The sequence below is a fragment of the Pholcus phalangioides genome, unplaced genomic scaffold (genome assembly GCF_987345545.1).
Source record: "Pholcus phalangioides strain wild (caught in Gottingen) unplaced genomic scaffold, Ppha-v1.0 ptg000007l_1, whole genome shotgun sequence".
In the NCBI taxonomy this organism is placed as follows: domain Eukaryota; kingdom Metazoa; phylum Arthropoda; class Arachnida; order Araneae; family Pholcidae; genus Pholcus; species Pholcus phalangioides.
In genome coordinates, this window is record NW_028301600.1 from 41,017,676 (window position 1) to 41,036,177 (window position 18,502).

The 18,502-nt window shown below is 34.3% G+C and overlaps 1 protein-coding gene across 2 annotated transcripts; it reads left to right on the forward strand.

The window, feature by feature from the left end:
* Nucleotides 1–908: 908 nt before the first annotated feature.
* Nucleotides 909–17,749, forward strand: LOC149085294 (golgin subfamily A member 7-like). Of its 2 annotated transcripts, none has more exons than XM_089233229.1 (5): nt 909–1,036; nt 4,332–4,451; nt 8,882–9,034; nt 11,707–11,808; nt 15,019–17,749. In XM_089233229.1, the coding sequence occupies exons 1-5, from the start codon at nt 1,022–1,024 to the stop codon at nt 15,058–15,060; spliced, it is 432 nt and encodes a 143-aa protein (XP_089089355.1). In that variant the 5' UTR covers nt 909–1,021; the 3' UTR covers nt 15,061–17,749. The 2 variants fall into 2 exon arrangements, with proteins under 2 accessions (XP_089089355.1, XP_089089354.1); XM_089233228.1 differs by lacking the exon at nt 909–1,036 and adding an exon at nt 1,259–1,359.
* Nucleotides 17,750–18,502: the final 753 nt, after the last annotated feature.

Sequence of the window (18,502 nt, forward strand, 5' to 3'; positions counted from 1 at the left end):
TGTCCATGAAATATAATCAGTACAGTCTTCCATAAATATTCATGTTCACAGAGTCGTAATTATCATAACATAATTTATAAGAGGGAAAAATAATTATAATTCTTGATTTCATTAAAGTTTAATAAATCAAGTGGAATTCGCCAAAGATACAGAAGAAAACGGGTCATTTTTCTGAAAAAGTCGGGACCGAAAGTATGGGAAACAACGTTAATACAAAGGTTTTTAACAGCTGGCTGTGCGAAGATATATTTTGGGAAGAGAGAAAATTCAGCTGCCCCTGCGGGAAATAGAACCCACGCCCTAGACCACTAGACTACAGAGGCAACGAATGTCTCAGTCTTTCTTTGGGTTCGATTTCCCGCACGCACACACACACACACACACAGAGGCAGCTGAATTTTCTCTTTCCAAAACATATCTTCGCACAGCCAGCTGTTAAAAACCTTTGTAAGGATAGCGGAGAGTGACATCATCATCGGGTAAGTCGTCATTTGGTGGCACTGTCAGCAGTTGTAAGCTTTGGCCTGAGTTGGGTCTGATCGTCCATGTACGGTCCGTTGAGTGCACACGAGCTCCTAGGGAAGATTCAGATATTCGTTACCTCTGTAGTCTAGTGGTCGGAGAAAAGTCTCTGTAGTCTAGGGTTGTTCATCTGGAAAGTGAAAGAACGTGGGTTCAATTCCCCGCAGAGGCAGCTGAATTTCCTCTCTTTCCGAAATATATCTTCGCATCAGCCAGCTGTTAGAAACCTTTGTATGGATAGCGGAGAGTGACATCATCCTAAGAACGTTAATGTCCCGGGAAAGTATGGACTATATGGTCACAATTGTTTTCACAGCAGTTCTACGCGGAAGGGGGGGCGGGGTGGTGGCTTGAATGTAACGATGACGTCATCAGAACTTCGATTTTTGAGAAAAAAAATGGGCGGGGCACTTGTTTCTCCTCAACCCGAAAGCTCCGTTTATCATCTCCTAGAACTGGATGCTGAAATAAATAATTTGGTAAACAACAAACTTTGGCGATGGCGGCTGAAGAAGTGAGATCAATATTCTTTTCTTGCTTGCATATTGATATTATATATTTGTAAAATTGTTGTATTGTTTGTCATCTTTTAAAATGATACAAAGTGTTCGATAAATTTAAAGTGATTCCTCCAATTGTTTTCTGTAATTCCATACTGTCGTAATTAAAGAGACCGAAATTTATGTTTCAATAAATCAAGCTGATCTCTTGATTCTTTCATTAATGTTACAATAGGTATTGTGTAAAAAAAATGAGGAAAAATCAAGTCATACATTCCAGGTTGAGGAACAGTTAAATACAACAGGAATGATGAAAATGATCCTTTTCTTTTGCTCGGTAATAAACATGTTTTGAAGTGATCAATATCTGATATACATTTCCAATAATTTTTTACCATTGATGCACCAAAAAAAAAAAAAAGTGCTTTCTCTTAATGCAGTGTTTCTCAAAGTGGGCACTATCACCCTCTTGGGGGGGGGGGATGGAATGGTCCAGGTGGGCAGTAGAAGCTTTGGGTTTTGTATAGGATTTTATGGGTTGGGTTGAGTTGAGGGGTGATGAGAAGAGAAAAGTTTTGAATGAGCGAGCGATGGAACAAAAAGTTTGGGAAACTATGTCTTAACGCATAGGCCCAGCTGTGGGGGGCCCAGCCCGGGCTAGTGAAGCCCGGGATGATACTTATCATTTTTTTGTTTTTCACACTACAAATCCACTTTAGAGGAAGCACGGCTACAAGACGGGGTGGGGGCTCATGAAAATGAGATCTGGTTAAAATTTCAAGTGTGTATACAAATTATAGGCATTTCCGCCAAGTAGCGAGCTTCAGAAAAATATTTTTGTATGGGGTGGCTATGATGTTTTCAAGACAACTGCCTAAAAATTATTTGTCATCTATTTCTCACAAACTATGAGGGTGATTTCAAAAGTAAGGACTGATTGATCATTAACCCTTTGGCTGTGCAAATAGTCTAGGAAATGCCTCTCTTTCTGCGGGAGTGAAAAAAAATCCTTTTTCAGTTTTCTGTTGTTGAAGATAGGTGGCAGTCAAATTACATTTCAAATTCAATACAATAGAAAAAACAAGTGATATAAACACAAAATCTGGGTTTGAACTTAAACTCTCTATTTAATCTTTTGTAGCAAGCCAGAGAGTTTGATTGTTTGTAGTAAATGTAACTACAGTCGAACCCTGTTATAGCTTCCCCCATTAAATTGCCAACCCTGCTTAGCACCACAAATTTTCAATGAAAAAATCTTCCATATAGAGATTATAATATAAAAAACCTGTTTTAATGCCAACAACAGTGCACATTTTTACTCGCTGGTCATTACATTTCGATTGATATGGGTAGTCATTGAAAAACCATCTCTCTCCATCTGATTCAATCATGTTAAAATGTGTTTTTCTTTCAATATCTGAAAAACTGGGAATTTGTGATTACGAAATTAATAAAAAGCAATGGCACAATTTTCCTCCTTTGCCTATTTTTTTGTGCAGTTAAAAGACGTCGCTAAATTTATTTAGAATTAAAATTATTTCAGAAGTAAATGTATGTTTCTGTATGTATGTATGTTCTGTGTAACCCCACAAAAGTAGGGCTAACACAGCTACGGCACAGGGGTATGTGATGATTCTCATATTTTTTTGTTTTTTTGATGCTATAAATTTATTAACCATAGAGGGGCACAATCTCTTTGTGCTGAGAGGGATTGATTGAAATGTTGGACTTCAGGACCCGCTGTATGCCTCTAGGGGCGGGACAGCAATATATATATTTGATAACCATAGAGGGGCCCATGCCCTGTAACCTGGGGCCCACAAAAGGTCCTAGCATAGGAGCTCTGCTCCAGGATGTGGTGACTCACACAATGCTGTGAAGTTTATATCGAGAAATATTCAAGTGATAGTATAGTGTTTACAATTTTACAAATTTTTCTGAAATTTGATCATTTTTATCGCACCACAGTAATTTTCTGCACACGAGGTCTAATTAGACAGGGACCTACAATTTATTGCCGATTCCGAACGGCAGGCTTGTTTTTTATACTCATCGAGAGGTTGGTGCACTAACCCCTCGATAGGGGACTCCCTGCGGTAGCAATTGTTTCTGCGGTCATGTCACGGTTTCTGTTGTACCCCTGTGTCAGGTAAGTTTTCTGACAAGGACAAACCAGGTATTGAATTCATGCCACCTCTAAACATCCTTGGTACTTTAGGCGAGTATCTTATCGACCTGGGCTACCGCGTCCTTTTCTGAAATTAAAATTGAATACATGTAAATAGGTTATTATATTCATAGAACACTTATATTCTCACACTTAGATGACACTGAGATAGTTGTTGGTATAAAAGTGTGAGTTTATGTAATGCAGCTTCTCTGAAATGCTATTCCAACCATGATCCTATGTAACGCCAAAATTCTTCAGGACAGTTGGTGACATTAAATTAGGGTTTGACTGAATGAATGAACGCCAGGGGCTCTGCCACCGGACTTATCCCGTTGACGAGATCTCTTCCAGCCCAGCTTCGTGGCAGAGTCTGGAACAAAGTGAGTGCACCTAACAGTCTGAGTGTGTAGCTAGTGTTGTGCTTGATATTTCAGTGCTGCCATCTATACTTCAAATTGTGAGTGAAGTGTAATGATTGAATATTTGTTACGTTGTAGGCCTGTTGCTCTCTGTGGCTAGACTTTTTAACGAGGAGATCGGCTCGCATTTGCGCCTTGCAGTTGGAAACCACAGAAAACCAACTTCAGACGACCACCACTGTGGCGCTGGTGGGGTTCGAACCCGGATCTTTGCGATGCGAATCCGTCACTATGACCACTCAACCACCACAGCGGCATTAGGGTTTGACTGTCTTTTCTGGTCTCATTTTCTTAGATTATAATTCTAATGGCATGAATGTTTTGGCTTTTTTTTTTTTTAAAACAAATTTTTATTGAAAGCTGTTAGATGAGCTCGAAAACAATGTTGCTAAAATTTTCATCATTTAATTTATTTGCCTTTTCTGGAAAATGTTTATCAGTGAGCTCTGATATGTCAAACTTCTAGCATTCGTGGCTTCCTTGCTCTAGTGATGGCAATAATCATTAAACATCAACATTCTTAGCTGGCCATGACATCCCTGAAAATGTTTGCCATTGCCCCTGTGCACATTTTGTAAACGACTGCTCCAAAAACTATGTTTTCAAAATTTAAACACCTTGGCAGATTGCCGAACAATGTGGTATATTGACAGATAATTGTTTTGTTCTATTTCCCCTACGTCTTTTTTAATGATTGTCATTGCTATTCATTCATTTCAGAGTAACCTTGAATTCTCACATGGCCCAGCAAAATGTAGAAAAGTATTCATTCAAAGAGATTACTCTGAAGGAACTAATGTAAAATTTCAGACAAAATTTCCACCTGAGTTGAAAGGATTAGTATGTATTTTTGATTATTTGTCTATTAAATACTATTAAATAATTACACTATTTCTCTGTAATGTCATAATGTCGCCTAAAGCATTTCATGTCAGAACTCAGCTGCAGTTTTTTTTTACATTTTTTTACCCATGAAAAGTTTTGACATTTCAAGTAGAGCCACGTTTAGTGTTGTTCACCTTTTATAGGCCAGAATTTGAGAAATTATTTTGCATTGGGTTGTATGACTTTTGGATCACCCTGTATACAGAAAAACTTCAGGCGCTGTGATACACATGCCACTTTTGAGCATGTGCAACCAATAAGATTATTGGCAACTTTTGTGAAAATCTCATTAGTTGCATATGCTCAAAAGTGGCTTGCTTTTGTGCTACTTAGTAGTATGTGTATCACAGGCCTTATATTGAGAAGTTTGGTTTGCAATCATGTTGCTACCTGTGACACTCTTTACTTTTTAACTATTTCTGAAAGTTCGAATTGATGTAATATCAATATTTTATATAGTGTCAGTTTCTTCTTTTTTTATTATTCAATCTGTCATTTTAATACAATTATGATACTTCTTCAGGGAGAATAGGACTTTAAAATTTTACACTTTTCCCACATTTTTCCTGTAGTGAAGGAAGTGGAATCCAATGAATTACACACTTAACCCCCACCTACTTGCATTGACTTCATCAACTGTGGTACAAAACTGAAGCAATTACTGAAGTTTTTGAGTCGGCACTAGTTGCTTCTATAGACCTAAAAGAAATAGAGGAAGAAAATGAAACTCTCTTCATAGATATAGTGTTAAAACCATTCCAGAATCAAAGGCGGTTTACTGGGTTCTTGTCAACCCCACTAAATTAATTTTTGTTTGTGAATTAACCAAAGTTAAGACTCATCGAAAAGGAAAATTTTGAAGAATTGTTACTATATCTGCCTTTCAATGGCCCAACATTCAAGACAAAAGTATGCTAAGAAGTGATGAAGTTCTGTCATTTCCTTCCATTTAACCTTTTAAGAAGTTTTTAAAATTTTCGTGATCCACATTTTAACTGCCACATTGGAAATAAAAGCATGTTAAGAACCCGACATATTTCGAGGTGACCAAAATAAAGCAGATCAGGTTTGACGAGATATCTCGAGATTGCTGCTGTAATGGTTAATATAAATATTTTTGACAGAACTTTGAAATTTGACATTTTCTGGGTATTTTTCCTCATTTTGATTAAAATTTGCCAAAATTTCAATTTTGAAGCAAACTGAAAATTATTTTGTGTGTTTCTACCACTTAATATATCAATCAAAGTAAATCAATTAGTTTCTTTGTAATGTTAAATGTTAAACGTTAAAGAGCTACGCGCGTTCTAATATACATGTTCCATTTATGGAACATTGGCCTTTCAAGTGAGCGGGATTCTAGGGATATCTAATGTGTAGTGCACTGCTTCGATTTTTCCGTTCGAACCTCAGGTTGTTGTCATCATTCGACATGTGTGTAGGGGCTAATTCTGGGTAATATAATGTGCTCTCTGGGGTGGATTGTTTATATTTGGTGAGTATTTTTTTATTCTTGCATTCTTACAAATGTACGTTTTTTGCAAACTGCAGACTAATCAAACCAAGTTCAACAATCCTAGATAGCCTTGTTGTGTTCAGCTGAGTGTAACCATATCAAAAGATATCTCACATCAGAAGAGGCTGTAAGATATTTAGAAACACTTTCAGATTCCAAATTAGAGGATGTAAATATATTCCAATTATGTGCTAATGAAAATGAACATCATGGATAAAGATGATATTGTTGAAAATTATCTAGTATCAACTGTTCCAACGTTCCAACTGTTTATATGAAATGCTAGGTAATTTTGCAACAATGAGGATGAGGTGTTAGAAAACTCCTGAAATTTGTTCTTCAAAAGATGTAGGGCAGAAAAAAAAAGGAGCAAAACGTAAGTGTAACACTCAAGTTTCAAGAAAAGGCAAAACAGTTTTGAGCAATCCGAAAAAAAGAAATGATTGCATGGGATAAAAAAGTTATTTTTAGAACCCTATCAAACCCTTGGCTCTGGATTCCATTAGAAAAGATTTGCCATATGACCATTATAGCACATTGGATAGTTCATTCAGAGTTGCGAGAAGCGGATCGTATTTCGCATTTGGAATTCCAAAAAGAAGTGACAATGAACTTTCTACAAACAAAAGAGGGGTTAATTATTCATCCAGTTCCACATTTTCAACTGAAAAAAATGTCATGTCATCTGATGGCCATTATATTGTGTCTGTGATGCAAGCACGGTGTGCGGTTTGCCAAAAATGTGTATAAATGCTACCAATGTGACAAACAAATATATATGTTTTATTTCTTTTATCACTGACATTAGAAAAAATTTTGAATTTTCTGCACACACACACATTTTTATATTAGAAAAAGCCAGTATGTGTGAATTTGAATTTGTAGTAGAAAATAGAAAATTTCATGTGATAACTGTACTCCAGAAATAAATAATCGTGAGAATATAGGTGATACTACTTTTCGCTTTCACCGCCCCAAGTGCCGATGTTCCATCAAAGAAAAGAAAATTTTTCTTCAAATTTCAAAGTTGATCTATGTATAAGCATGCAAACGAACCCCGAATTCCAAATTTCAAAACAATAAGTGACTTTGTTCATAGTTCGGCCTTTAAACGGTTAATATGCTGAGTGGAAGTAGATAGACCATCCACATAGCAGAACAGAACCCTTTTTTTTTCTTTTTTTGTTCCGATCAATTACATTTCATTCTTTATATTTAAGAACAAGAATTAATAAATGAAGTTAGCATGCAAATTTAACTTGAATGTTTGTAATGTAAACAACCATGATATTATACAGGCCTTGTACTTGGGATTGTCTATTGGAAATTATGAAATATCTTTTGGCTCAACTTAGCAATATAAATCTCAGTCAAACTACGTCTTCAGACATAAACAAATTCAGCCATATGTGTGATTAGAGATGAGTACAGTTGAACTTGGTTAATTTGAAGCTGAAAGGGACAGCAATAAAGCTGAAGTTATCAAAAATTCAAATTATCCAATTCATCCATATGAGATGATTAGACTTTCATAAAACTCTTAATAATTATATAAAAATCAATTGAATGAGGCACTTACTATGCCAATTTCCTCATTATTGCAATTAATGTTTGTATAAAACTTGAAGGATCATAAAAACTATCTCATTAGTAAATTTTTAATTTCCATTTGTTCTTTCCCTGATGCTGTTAAACGTTGTATAAAATCTTCAGGTTGATTTAGAGAATGAAAGATGTAATTTTGGAGCTTCAGCCAATTTTTTTTTTCAACATATCCGTAGCTGCTGTAAATAATAGTTCTGCTACTTTCTTATATTTGTTTTTGTTCTTTTCATGAGAAGATTGAATGTGACTTTATTTTCTATTTTTTAACCACATCCATAAGTCCACCACAATTTTTCTTCTTTTCTGGAGTTGAATAAGCTCACAAATCTCGTTAGGACAGAGAAAAATGTTGCTGAGAGAGAGCTACATTGATATTCAAAAATAAGAGAACAATGATGTTAGAAAGGCATGAATCTCCAAACATTTTCACCAGACAAGTGACTGGGATTACAGTGCTCCAGCTTTTAACAGTTCCATGTGTAGAGAAGTTGATTACCACAGACATGCTTTCATATTTCTTGAGTAGCATATGAGATGAGATGCTAATAAAATCATACAAGATCCGGTAAAACTCCAGCAGCTCGGGTAAAGACAAAAGTCAGTGTAGAACTGAAATCATCACTTCTTACTTGGAGCCGCAAAAAAAGGTCAGATTTTGTTGATTGTAACTTTTTTAATGTTGGCTACATGTCATATTCTGGAAAAGGTCAGTAAATGACAGAATAAACAAAGGGATGACTAAAAGTTTAGAGAATTTGCTAGGGATTCTGAGAAAAGAGACATTGTGCATATGCTACATCTGAATATCACACTTCAAATTATCCAAATCATTAGGGAGAAACTTCAAATTAAACAAGTAATTTCAACATTAAATTGAATAAGAAACTCAAGGGGAGTTCCTAAAATTCAAATTACCCAAAAATTTCAATTAACCATGTTTGAATTATCTGAGTTACACGGTATTTACAATTCCACTTTTTGTAATATTCTATTAAAAGGGAGAAAAACACATATAAAAGACAGCCTATTTTAGAGCCCCTGGAAATTTGTGGGCCCTGAGAACATGTCCTGTTAGTCTATGCAAAGAAGAAAAAAAAACAACAGGCAAACAAACCAGTTAAGTTTGTTATGGTTTTCTCAAGCAGTTGTCAAAGATATTATTAATTTTGGAAAAGAGAATTGTATGACACTTCTATTCTCATTCAAAAACGAATTCAAAAAAGTTTCATTAGCTCTAGAAATATATATTCTCTTCATATTCTAGATTGATCATCACAGTTTTGAGCATATGGTGAATACTTTGAATAGGATATATGCAGAAGCTGAGAAAACTAATGGAAGGACATTTTGTGAAGGCTGTTTTGCTTGCCTTACTGCATATATCATATATTTTTGTTTGGAAACACATTACCAGAAGGTAATTAAGTTACCTGTTCTCATTACTTTTACACTTTCAGTTTAAAGATTGTCAAAAAAGTTAGTTTTTTAGACAAACAAAATTTATGCTATTAAATTATAAAAACATTTCAAAATGGATTGCCATTGTTTTAAAATTCAAGATTGAGAATTTGTCATATTCAATATTTATGGTATCATTGACAGTTGATTGTATGTGGACTTATTTAAATTATTTTAAAATGAACCAGCATATGCCCTCTGGGGTGGGTCACAATCTTGTTAATGCATATCCTAGAGTGACGTGTTCATCTCTTTTATGATGCAATATTAATGTTTATCACTTTTATTTTTTCAAGTCTCTACCTATTCCTGATACACATAACCTCTATTTTTCATACTTTTAACAGTACCATATACTGCTTTCTTTTATTTGTATATTGTATTGGGTTGTTTGGAAAGTAATTTCGTTTTTTCCAACAGAGGACTTTATTGTATTTTTCACAGCCAACTTCACACTTAAGCCGCATAATCATTATATATTTTGACAGCTGATATAGCAAGGCTTGCTTGTGAAAAAGTTTGATTGATTCTACGCAGTAGTTTTTGGTTGGTGCCCTTTCAAATATGGAAAGTGAAAAGCTGCATTTTTGGCATATTTTACTTTTTTACTATAGAAAAGGTAAAAATGCTGTTCAAGCAAGAAAAAAATTATCCGATGTGTATGGAGAAGATGTTTTGAGAGAACGCCAGTGCCAAAACTGATTTGCAAAATTTCGATCTGGGAATTTAGATGTTTAAGATGCACCAAGTTCTGGAAGGTTGAAGCTGATTAAGACACAGTAAAGGCATTAATTGATACAAACTGGCGAACAACCACTCGTGAGATCGCTGAGAGATTAAATTTATCAAATTCGACTGTTCATGATCATTTGAAACGCCTAGATTTAATCTCAAAGCTTGACATATGGGTCAGCTCATGTTCTTACGGAAAGAAATTTGTGCCGTCGCATTGACGTTTGTGATTTGCTTCTCAAACGTCAAGAAAATGATCCATTTTTGAAGCGCATCATCACTGGGGACGAGAAATGGGTTGTCTACAACAATGATAAACACAAGAGATCATGGAGTAAAAAAGAAAAAGTAAAAAGGTTTTTTTGAGCTTCTACCAGACAACACAATGATCAATTCTGAAGTGTACTGTCATCAGCTGGACAAATTGAATGATTCACTTAAACAGAAAAGGTATAGTGTTCCACCAAGATAATGCGAGACCTCATACAAGTTTGGTAACTTACCAAAAGCTTTTACAGCTTGGATGGGATATACTGCTACACCCACCGTATTCTCCAGATCTGCCACCTCCTGATTATTATTTATTCTGGTCTCTACAAAATGTTTTAGACGATGAAACCTTTACTTCAAATGAGGAGGTCAAAAATCACCTGGATCAGTTTTTTGCCAGCAAACAACAAAACTTTTATGAGCGTGGAATCATGCTACTGCCAGAAAGAGGGCAAAAGGTATTGGACCAGAATGGACAATATATAATTCAATAAAATATTTTTTCACTATAAGAAAATCATCTTTCATTTTCATAAAAAAAAGCAAAATTACTTTCCGAACAACCCAATATATACCATTCAACAAATCCCAGCTAAAGTTTATTCCATTTATAAGAATTCATTTTCATATTCTTATTGTTTTCTTCCATATCAAAATATTTCTCACAAGGAGTAGTTTGAGTTATTTAAAAAGAAGTTTTCCTGCTTCAAGGAAGTAGGAAAACAAGTTAAGTACTGACTTACGCTACCCATATATAGTTGGGTTTTAATATTTTTATAATTTTTAATTGTTGCATTTTTAATTGGGTTGCTGTATTTTTGAAATATATGACATCCATATTTTTATGGGCATCTTTTTCTCAGCCACCTCGTTGGGTATTTTGCCTGTTGTGGCATTGTATTTGTATAGTTGCATGAATTCATAATTGTATAATTTTCTATAAAAAATTCACATTTCTCAAACTCAAGCATATTCACAGTAGCATTCCAGAGATGATAGGGATTATTAAGTGATAATCAAGTAGAATTTTTTGGTTAGTCAAAATACCATATTTAATGAAACTACACTGATCTCTGAATGGCATGTGACAAAAAATTGATATTGAACAATAATTGTCACTTATCTCCCTCAAAACACATATGGAGCACAACCTTTCATCCAAAAAATGTTATGGTTATGGCAATCACTGCTTGTTTTTGAAATGTGATGAAACAGTTTGTTGCAGTGATTTTTTTTCTTGTCCCAATTCACTTAATATATTCAATCTATAACAATAAATATTTTATAATGGTTCTTTGAACATTGTTATACAGGAGTTTCACTTTATTAGGTATGGCATATACAAAACTGATGGTTTTGCTATATAAATAAATCTTTTTTGAGGTGACATACTCTAGAGAAGCTCCAAAAAGAGGTCTTGTACAAATGAAATTGCCTTTAGCTACTCCTCATAACAACCAGAGGAATAAAAGAGAAAATTAAATAAATAAAACCCATAACAAAAATGATTAAAATAAGCTCATTTTTGAGAAAGCAAGATTTTCTCTATGAAAATATTTATTCTGTAAGAAGTGAATGACTACAAATTACGATAGTTTTTTAAAAATTTTATGTTATTCTTTTTTTCAGTGTCTGAAGAAAATATCTGCTTTTCTTGATGAGCAAAATGAAACTGTGTGGTTGCCGAGAGGCCTTCATGTAACTGATCCTCTTGAGCGAGGTTTGAGAGTTGTATCCTTCTTTTATTTAGTATTTGGGACATTGTGTGTGTGTGAGTTTTCTTCTCAATATTTCTTGAGACATTTTCTGCCGAAAAATATTATATTTTATTATGAATTTCATTGTGAATAAGTCCTCAGAAGTGTGTATAAGTATGTATAAGTTCTCTCTATAAACATTGCATAGTTATATGCATAAACTGTATAAATACAGTGGTGCAGCAGAGAGAATTATTGCTCCCCCAATCGAAATTTTGCCTACATTGGCACCTATTCTCTCAATTGATTTTTGATATCTCAAAAAAAAAAATCAAAAATATTGAATACATGTACTTATTCTTTGTCTTCATCAACTAAAAGAAGTGGAAAAAAAGAGAAACTCCCATTATATGTTCCTCTTACAATTTCACTGTGGTTAACACTATTCATTTCAGAGAAGAGGAGGAAAAAGCAAAAGGATTTTTTTTCTCATCACTTGTTTTTTAAAATTGCTTTCAAGCTCTTCATCTGAGAGTATATGTGATAGCTATAGGCACCTTGGGTAGAGAGTTTGAACTCCTAAAAATACCACCTCAACTATGGGTGCCTTGGCTAGAGTTTGTGTGAGCTCCAATACCACCTTATCTATAGATGCATGGGCTATGGCATGATGCCTGAAGTTGTTCTGCTGTTTCACGACAAAAAATATAAAGCCCTCATACTGCTGCTCTAATGAAATGTTTTGGCTGCTAGAAATTAAGATCACAAAAACCTTACTCAAAGCAGCACAAATCTTTTTTTTAACATGTTAACTGGTGGGGGTTTTGGCGAACAAACTTTCCTATTTGGCCCACTAGTAAAGAGAAAAATATTCACTCATGGACTATCACTTATTGTTTTTCTGTAAACGGTTATGACTCCTACCAAACTGTTGGATGCCATTTCTTCAAAATGGCCTACCAGTTTGAATTTTTTATAAAATGGCCTGCAATGCAGCCTAGATTCCAGAGTCTGCCACGAAGATGGACTGGAAGAGATCTTGGCAACGGGATACGTTTGGTGGCAATGAATGAATGAACGCCAGAACTTTGCCACTGGACTTATTTACACTTTATTTTGTGTCAAAAAAAAAACATACAAACTTTTACAACATATTTTCCCCGGACAATTGGGTACTGTCGCGATTAACAAATTTTGTGGTGATTACAGACGAGATGGGATTAGAAGTTGGAGAAGTTTCTGGGTTTAGTTAAGATGAATGTACACATATTAGAATGGAGGTATGTTTTAAAAGCAATTGAGCCCCCCCCCCCCATGCCAACTCATCTGTTATCTTACACTTGCCATATTATATACACAGGATACAAAAAGAAAAAGAAATGAGAATCTTATTGTGAAATGAGAAAAAAAAAAATATATATATATATATATCCATCGGAGTGAGTCATCTCGCTTAACACCTTATTGGTGAGCAAATGGGTTTGATAACTTGCGTACTAGAAGCCAGCATCAGTTTTATTGGGTTGAGTTCACTCGCTCCGGTGGATTTAATGAAAATATACAAAATAGAAGTATTGTGTGGGGGGATGCTGTTGCTCTCAGTGGCAAGACTACAGTTTTTTGCAAGAATACGTCTTCCCATGTCTACATTAGTCTGTCTACCAAGTTTGATGCTATTCTGGTTGTTGAATCAAGCTACAAATGAGTCTGAGTAGTTTTATTAGAATTACGAACACCTTGTACATATATATATTTTTTAACTTAAGTATGAATGTGTGTAATTTGAATTTTTAGGTGAAGGTATTTATGTAGATTTACTTTCAAGTCAAAATATAGAGCTAGATTTTTACAAAAAATGTTCATTCAGTTTTTGTTAGTATATGAATGAATTTTAGTCTCCAAAAAACATGGCTTTTATTTTAATGGTATGATATGAAAGAAGGCTGTAGTCGTAAGTAAGAATAAAATTCTACAGGAAGTGGAAAACTATAATTCCAAACATTTCCTGGGTTAACCACACCAATCTCTCAAGTTGATGTCATTGAAAATAATAATAAAGAAAATAAAGTAGTTACCGCTCTGAATAAAAATACTAAGGTAACATGTTAAATAGGTTTAAAGAGTAACTTTGAATTTTATGACATGAGAGAAGAGCTCTTTGAAACAGTGGTGTTGGTAGCGGGGCATTCAAATATTCACAATGTTTTGAACATGGGGCTGAGTAACCCCAGGTTTAATTCAGAAATCAAAATCTGTTAGATAAAGTATCTAATTTGCCTCGTGTGTGCATAAAAAAATAGTTGAATGATTCAGATTACCAACTTACCAATAAAAAAAAGTCAAGTTTTGCTGGCAAGAGCAGCAAATCAAATATCACATTTTAAATATATACAAAAGCCAACTTTAAACTTAGTTTTACTAATATAATATTTTTCAGACAGCTACTTTCATCATATTTTCAAGTATAAATCTAAACTATCAGCAGAACACCATGCTACTGCAGAAAGTCCTTCCCCCTCAGGGGTTGATGTGCCAACCTCTCAGCAAGACACATGAAAATAAACTTTCAAACAACACCATTCAAAATGGCAACAAACTGTTGGTCCCAGTCTAATTAGCTCTAGCATGCAGAAAATGACTGATGCAACAAAATAGATTAAATGTTTGCAAATCTAATGTATTCTTTCAAACAATGTGTGAAATGTTCTGTGTAATTGGAATTTAAAGGAATAGAATTTCAGGCTGATATCCCATGTACAAATCAATCATTAAACTAAATTGTATCAGCGATTTTGATAGTTTTCATTATATTAGCATATTTAGATGACAAATGTTTATTTATGTACATACTTTCAAATCAAACTCAACTCCAGTCTATCACCATGGGCAATTTAATACCGAATGAGTTGTGCTGGAAGTGTGCATGTGTACCTAATAGATTGAATGCATATCTAGTGTTGTGTGTGAATTTTTAGTTGTGCCATCTATTTTTAGAACTAAATGAGTAAAGCGTCGTGATTAAATATTTATGCCGTTGTAAGCCTGATGAGGATATGTGCAAATGAATTTTTTTATTATGAGCACTATCACTTCTTGAAGATTTCTGATTCATCAGCAATAAAGAAATGAGTCAACTTTTCATTATACCATATCTTTTTTTATAAGTGATGAACCAGTGATGTGTGTATGTGTATTCCATTTCAAAATTATTAGAAAAACTTCAATTTCTTTAACACATTATCAGATAGAAATTGCAATATACAGTGAGCAATCTAACACATCATGACAATCACAGTCTGTAGGAGGTGATTGTCGTTATCTTCACTTATCCAGGGATGAAAACTCTTTTTATGAGAATGCCGTTGCAAACGCACCATGTGGAATATGTTTTGATATTCTGAACAACAGCATTTTGGTCACTGTATGCACATGTTTCTGTGTAGCTCTGACATCTTAACTTTGTCAAGTTGGAATCATAACTAGAAGCAGGAGTGATTGTGTTCTTTACTTCCTCCCTTATTTTTATGGATTAATAAAAAAAAAACAAAAATTTAAAATTCAATAAATTTTTATTGATTCTCCATCAATCAATCACTGATTTTAAAACAGAAACTATGTTATATCAATGTTGTTAAAATATGCATTTTATAATGAATTAAAGCCCAAACAGAGAAAGCTAAAATAAATGATAAAGATGATCAGAAATGCTTTGAAAATTAGATCCTCATACCATGTACGGGTGAATCATGGTATGCACAAAAAAAACATTACCTAAATTATGTATGGGTGCAAGATTAATAAGTGGCTGAAAAAGAAGTTCTAATATTTCATGTGGCAGTTATTACAGTTTTGGTTTTTGATTATTAATAAATTCATGTTTTTTTTGTATGTTGTGTAATTAGTATGAATGATTACATTTCGGTGTAATATTTAACAGAATATCACATAATTTTTCACGGAGTGCCTTGGATTAACCCTTTCTTACAGCTTTCCATATGTGCAAAGGGTTCTTTACACATTCATTACCACAGCCAGTTTGAAGATAAAAATTCAGAATTGCCTTTGCACATGAAGTGAGGTTTATGTTCTTTTTTATATAAATTTATATTCTTTCTATTTTATATTTTGATGGTAGATATCCCAATGAACTACAGTTGGTCCCTCATAGTTGCGGTTTTTTTTCCTTCACTGGAATTTTTTTTGCAACATTCAGAAATTGTCATTTATGTGTTTTGTTTACAAAATTTGAGTTCTGCATGTTTAAGATGGCTCGCTAATGACATTACTACTACTACTTCACCAAACGCCAACTCTGACCATATCGCTGTATTGCAATTTACTGCCATTAATGAGATGGATTGGAAATGAAGGCACTGTCTATTGGCAGTCGCCTCAAGTTCGTTAGGGAAAATATCTTATCTATATCCTCCCTCGGATTTGAACCTGGGACCGTGACAACCACCTTCACGCTGTGGTAGAGGAACATCTTACCATCACGCCACTCGGGTGCTGCTAATGACATTACTGTCATCACTAGAGCAGTGGCAGCTCCCAAGAGAGAAAGAGTCACCTTGGGTAGGATTAACCTTTTTCCACAATGTGCTCTAAAGGACACAACTATTTCTACAGAGCCAACTGAAAAGACTATAAAAGACATTATCATGTTAGCGAAACAGGTGGGTGGAGAAGGGTTCAATGGTATGGATATAGAGGAAGTCGAACAGCTAATTAATAGCAATTGAGAGGTATTAACAGAGGAGGAATTAATGCAGTTGACTGCTCCTGAAACTGAAGTGGTATTAGATGAAGATCAAGATAAAGAAGTAGGGGAAACACAAGTTCACCATGAGTAACATAGCGGAAGGGTTTCGCACGTTCAGATCAGCAGTAGATTGTTTTCGTGACATAGACCCCTCTATGGTACACTCTTCACATGTAGAAAAATTGGTAGAAGAAGCCTTGTCATCATATTCTAATATACTTGATGATATGAAGAAGAAACGGCAAACAGAAATCACATACAATGTTCTTCCAGAAAATATCGCCAACAATCGTTGCACTCTCTTTTACATTCCCTTATACCTTTGCGTTACACTGCTCTTTCTCATGATGTTCAGTAAACGAGATATACAACAAAACCTATGGCTTCGGTTATTCATGGATTTCGCTGTCACCCCCAGAACGTAACCTCCGCGAATACAGGGCGGGGGAGTCGACTGTACACAAACTCTTTGTTTGGTGCAGAGCATGTGTGGCTGTGATTTTGCTAATTTGTTAAAATGTTTTGTTTGCATTTCTTTTTTATTTTACTGTAAAGGTTTGCAATCTGAATTTTTTTCTTACTATCACTTGAATCACAAAGAATGTAGTTACATATTTGGAAAGTAATATTACTTCAATACATTTATTTTATGTGCTATTTTTCAAGCTTTGAACATCTTCAATAAGGCCCTGTATAAGCAGTACAATTCAGAATATATTTTTTTAAATGATTTTTCTGGCTTTCAATGCATGTCATTAACCGTGAAAAAACTTATCAGCTCAAAAAAAAAATATATAGAGCATTTGAAGGTTGAAAATTAGACAACGATTGAATCAAAAATTTTAATTAAAAGTAATTCAAATAAAGAGTTTTATGCAATGTCAATTATTTCTGACTGACAAAAAAATCACCATTGATTTTTTTTTATATTTCAAACTTTTCTTTTTGATAATGTCGCACAATCACTCCAGCATAATTTTATCTAGTGATTTCTTTGATATTAAATCACAGCTTCGATATTACGTTACAGTGGTTTGCAAATGTATTATATGTTTATTTTACATAATTATTTTATTCTTGTATATAGGAAGATTTTTCTATGAAGTACTTACATGAATGAATAATTTTTAAATTTTTTGTACCTTCAATCAATTTGATTTAATCTGGTGATATTGCAGCTTTATTTGCATTTTTTAAATAAATGTTTTTCTTCGGGTGTTAAGTGTCATGCGCTTTTTTTGTGTGTTTCTTTTATGAGTTTCGCCACAGTAACACATGGATCAGAATGCACATGTGCAAAGTTGAAGAGGCAATTTCTTCAAATGAAATGGAGTCTTATTGCTAAATTATACCAAATGCTCAGTTGGTAGGGTTTTTTCAATTTTTAGAAATCATATTTTGAGTTGGCGCCTATGCTGTTAAATATTTAATGCTTTAAATTAACGTTCTTTCATTTATCAACACTTCATAATGTTGTTGCAGTGGCTGACTGTACCACAATGCTAATAAACAACGCCTATGAGGGAACGCTCTCAAAAAAATTGATCGGCAATGCGATTTCTCTTTTATTTTGTTATGACGGCTCACCCCTCAGGGTCCGCTTCATATCAGTTTTTAGTATAAGTGAGCCTAAATTTGCTTATATACCAGCATTAAGAATGAATCGCAACATGTACAACGGTTTGAAAAAAAGTCGCAGAATGATCGACAAAAAATCGGAAAAAAAAGTAACATTCTCTCACAAGCTTGGTTTGAACCAGTGACCATTGGCAGTGCCGTCTTAACTCATGCGTGTGCCTGGGTGTATATATATATATATATACTATATAATGCATATATGAATTGACATCATCATCATCATGCCCCCCAGACTTTCACGTCTATCTCCACCTATGGTTTGCAACGTAACGATGAACTTCTTTGCCAGTTATACAAAATACAATTGCCTGGATATCAAGTGAAGATG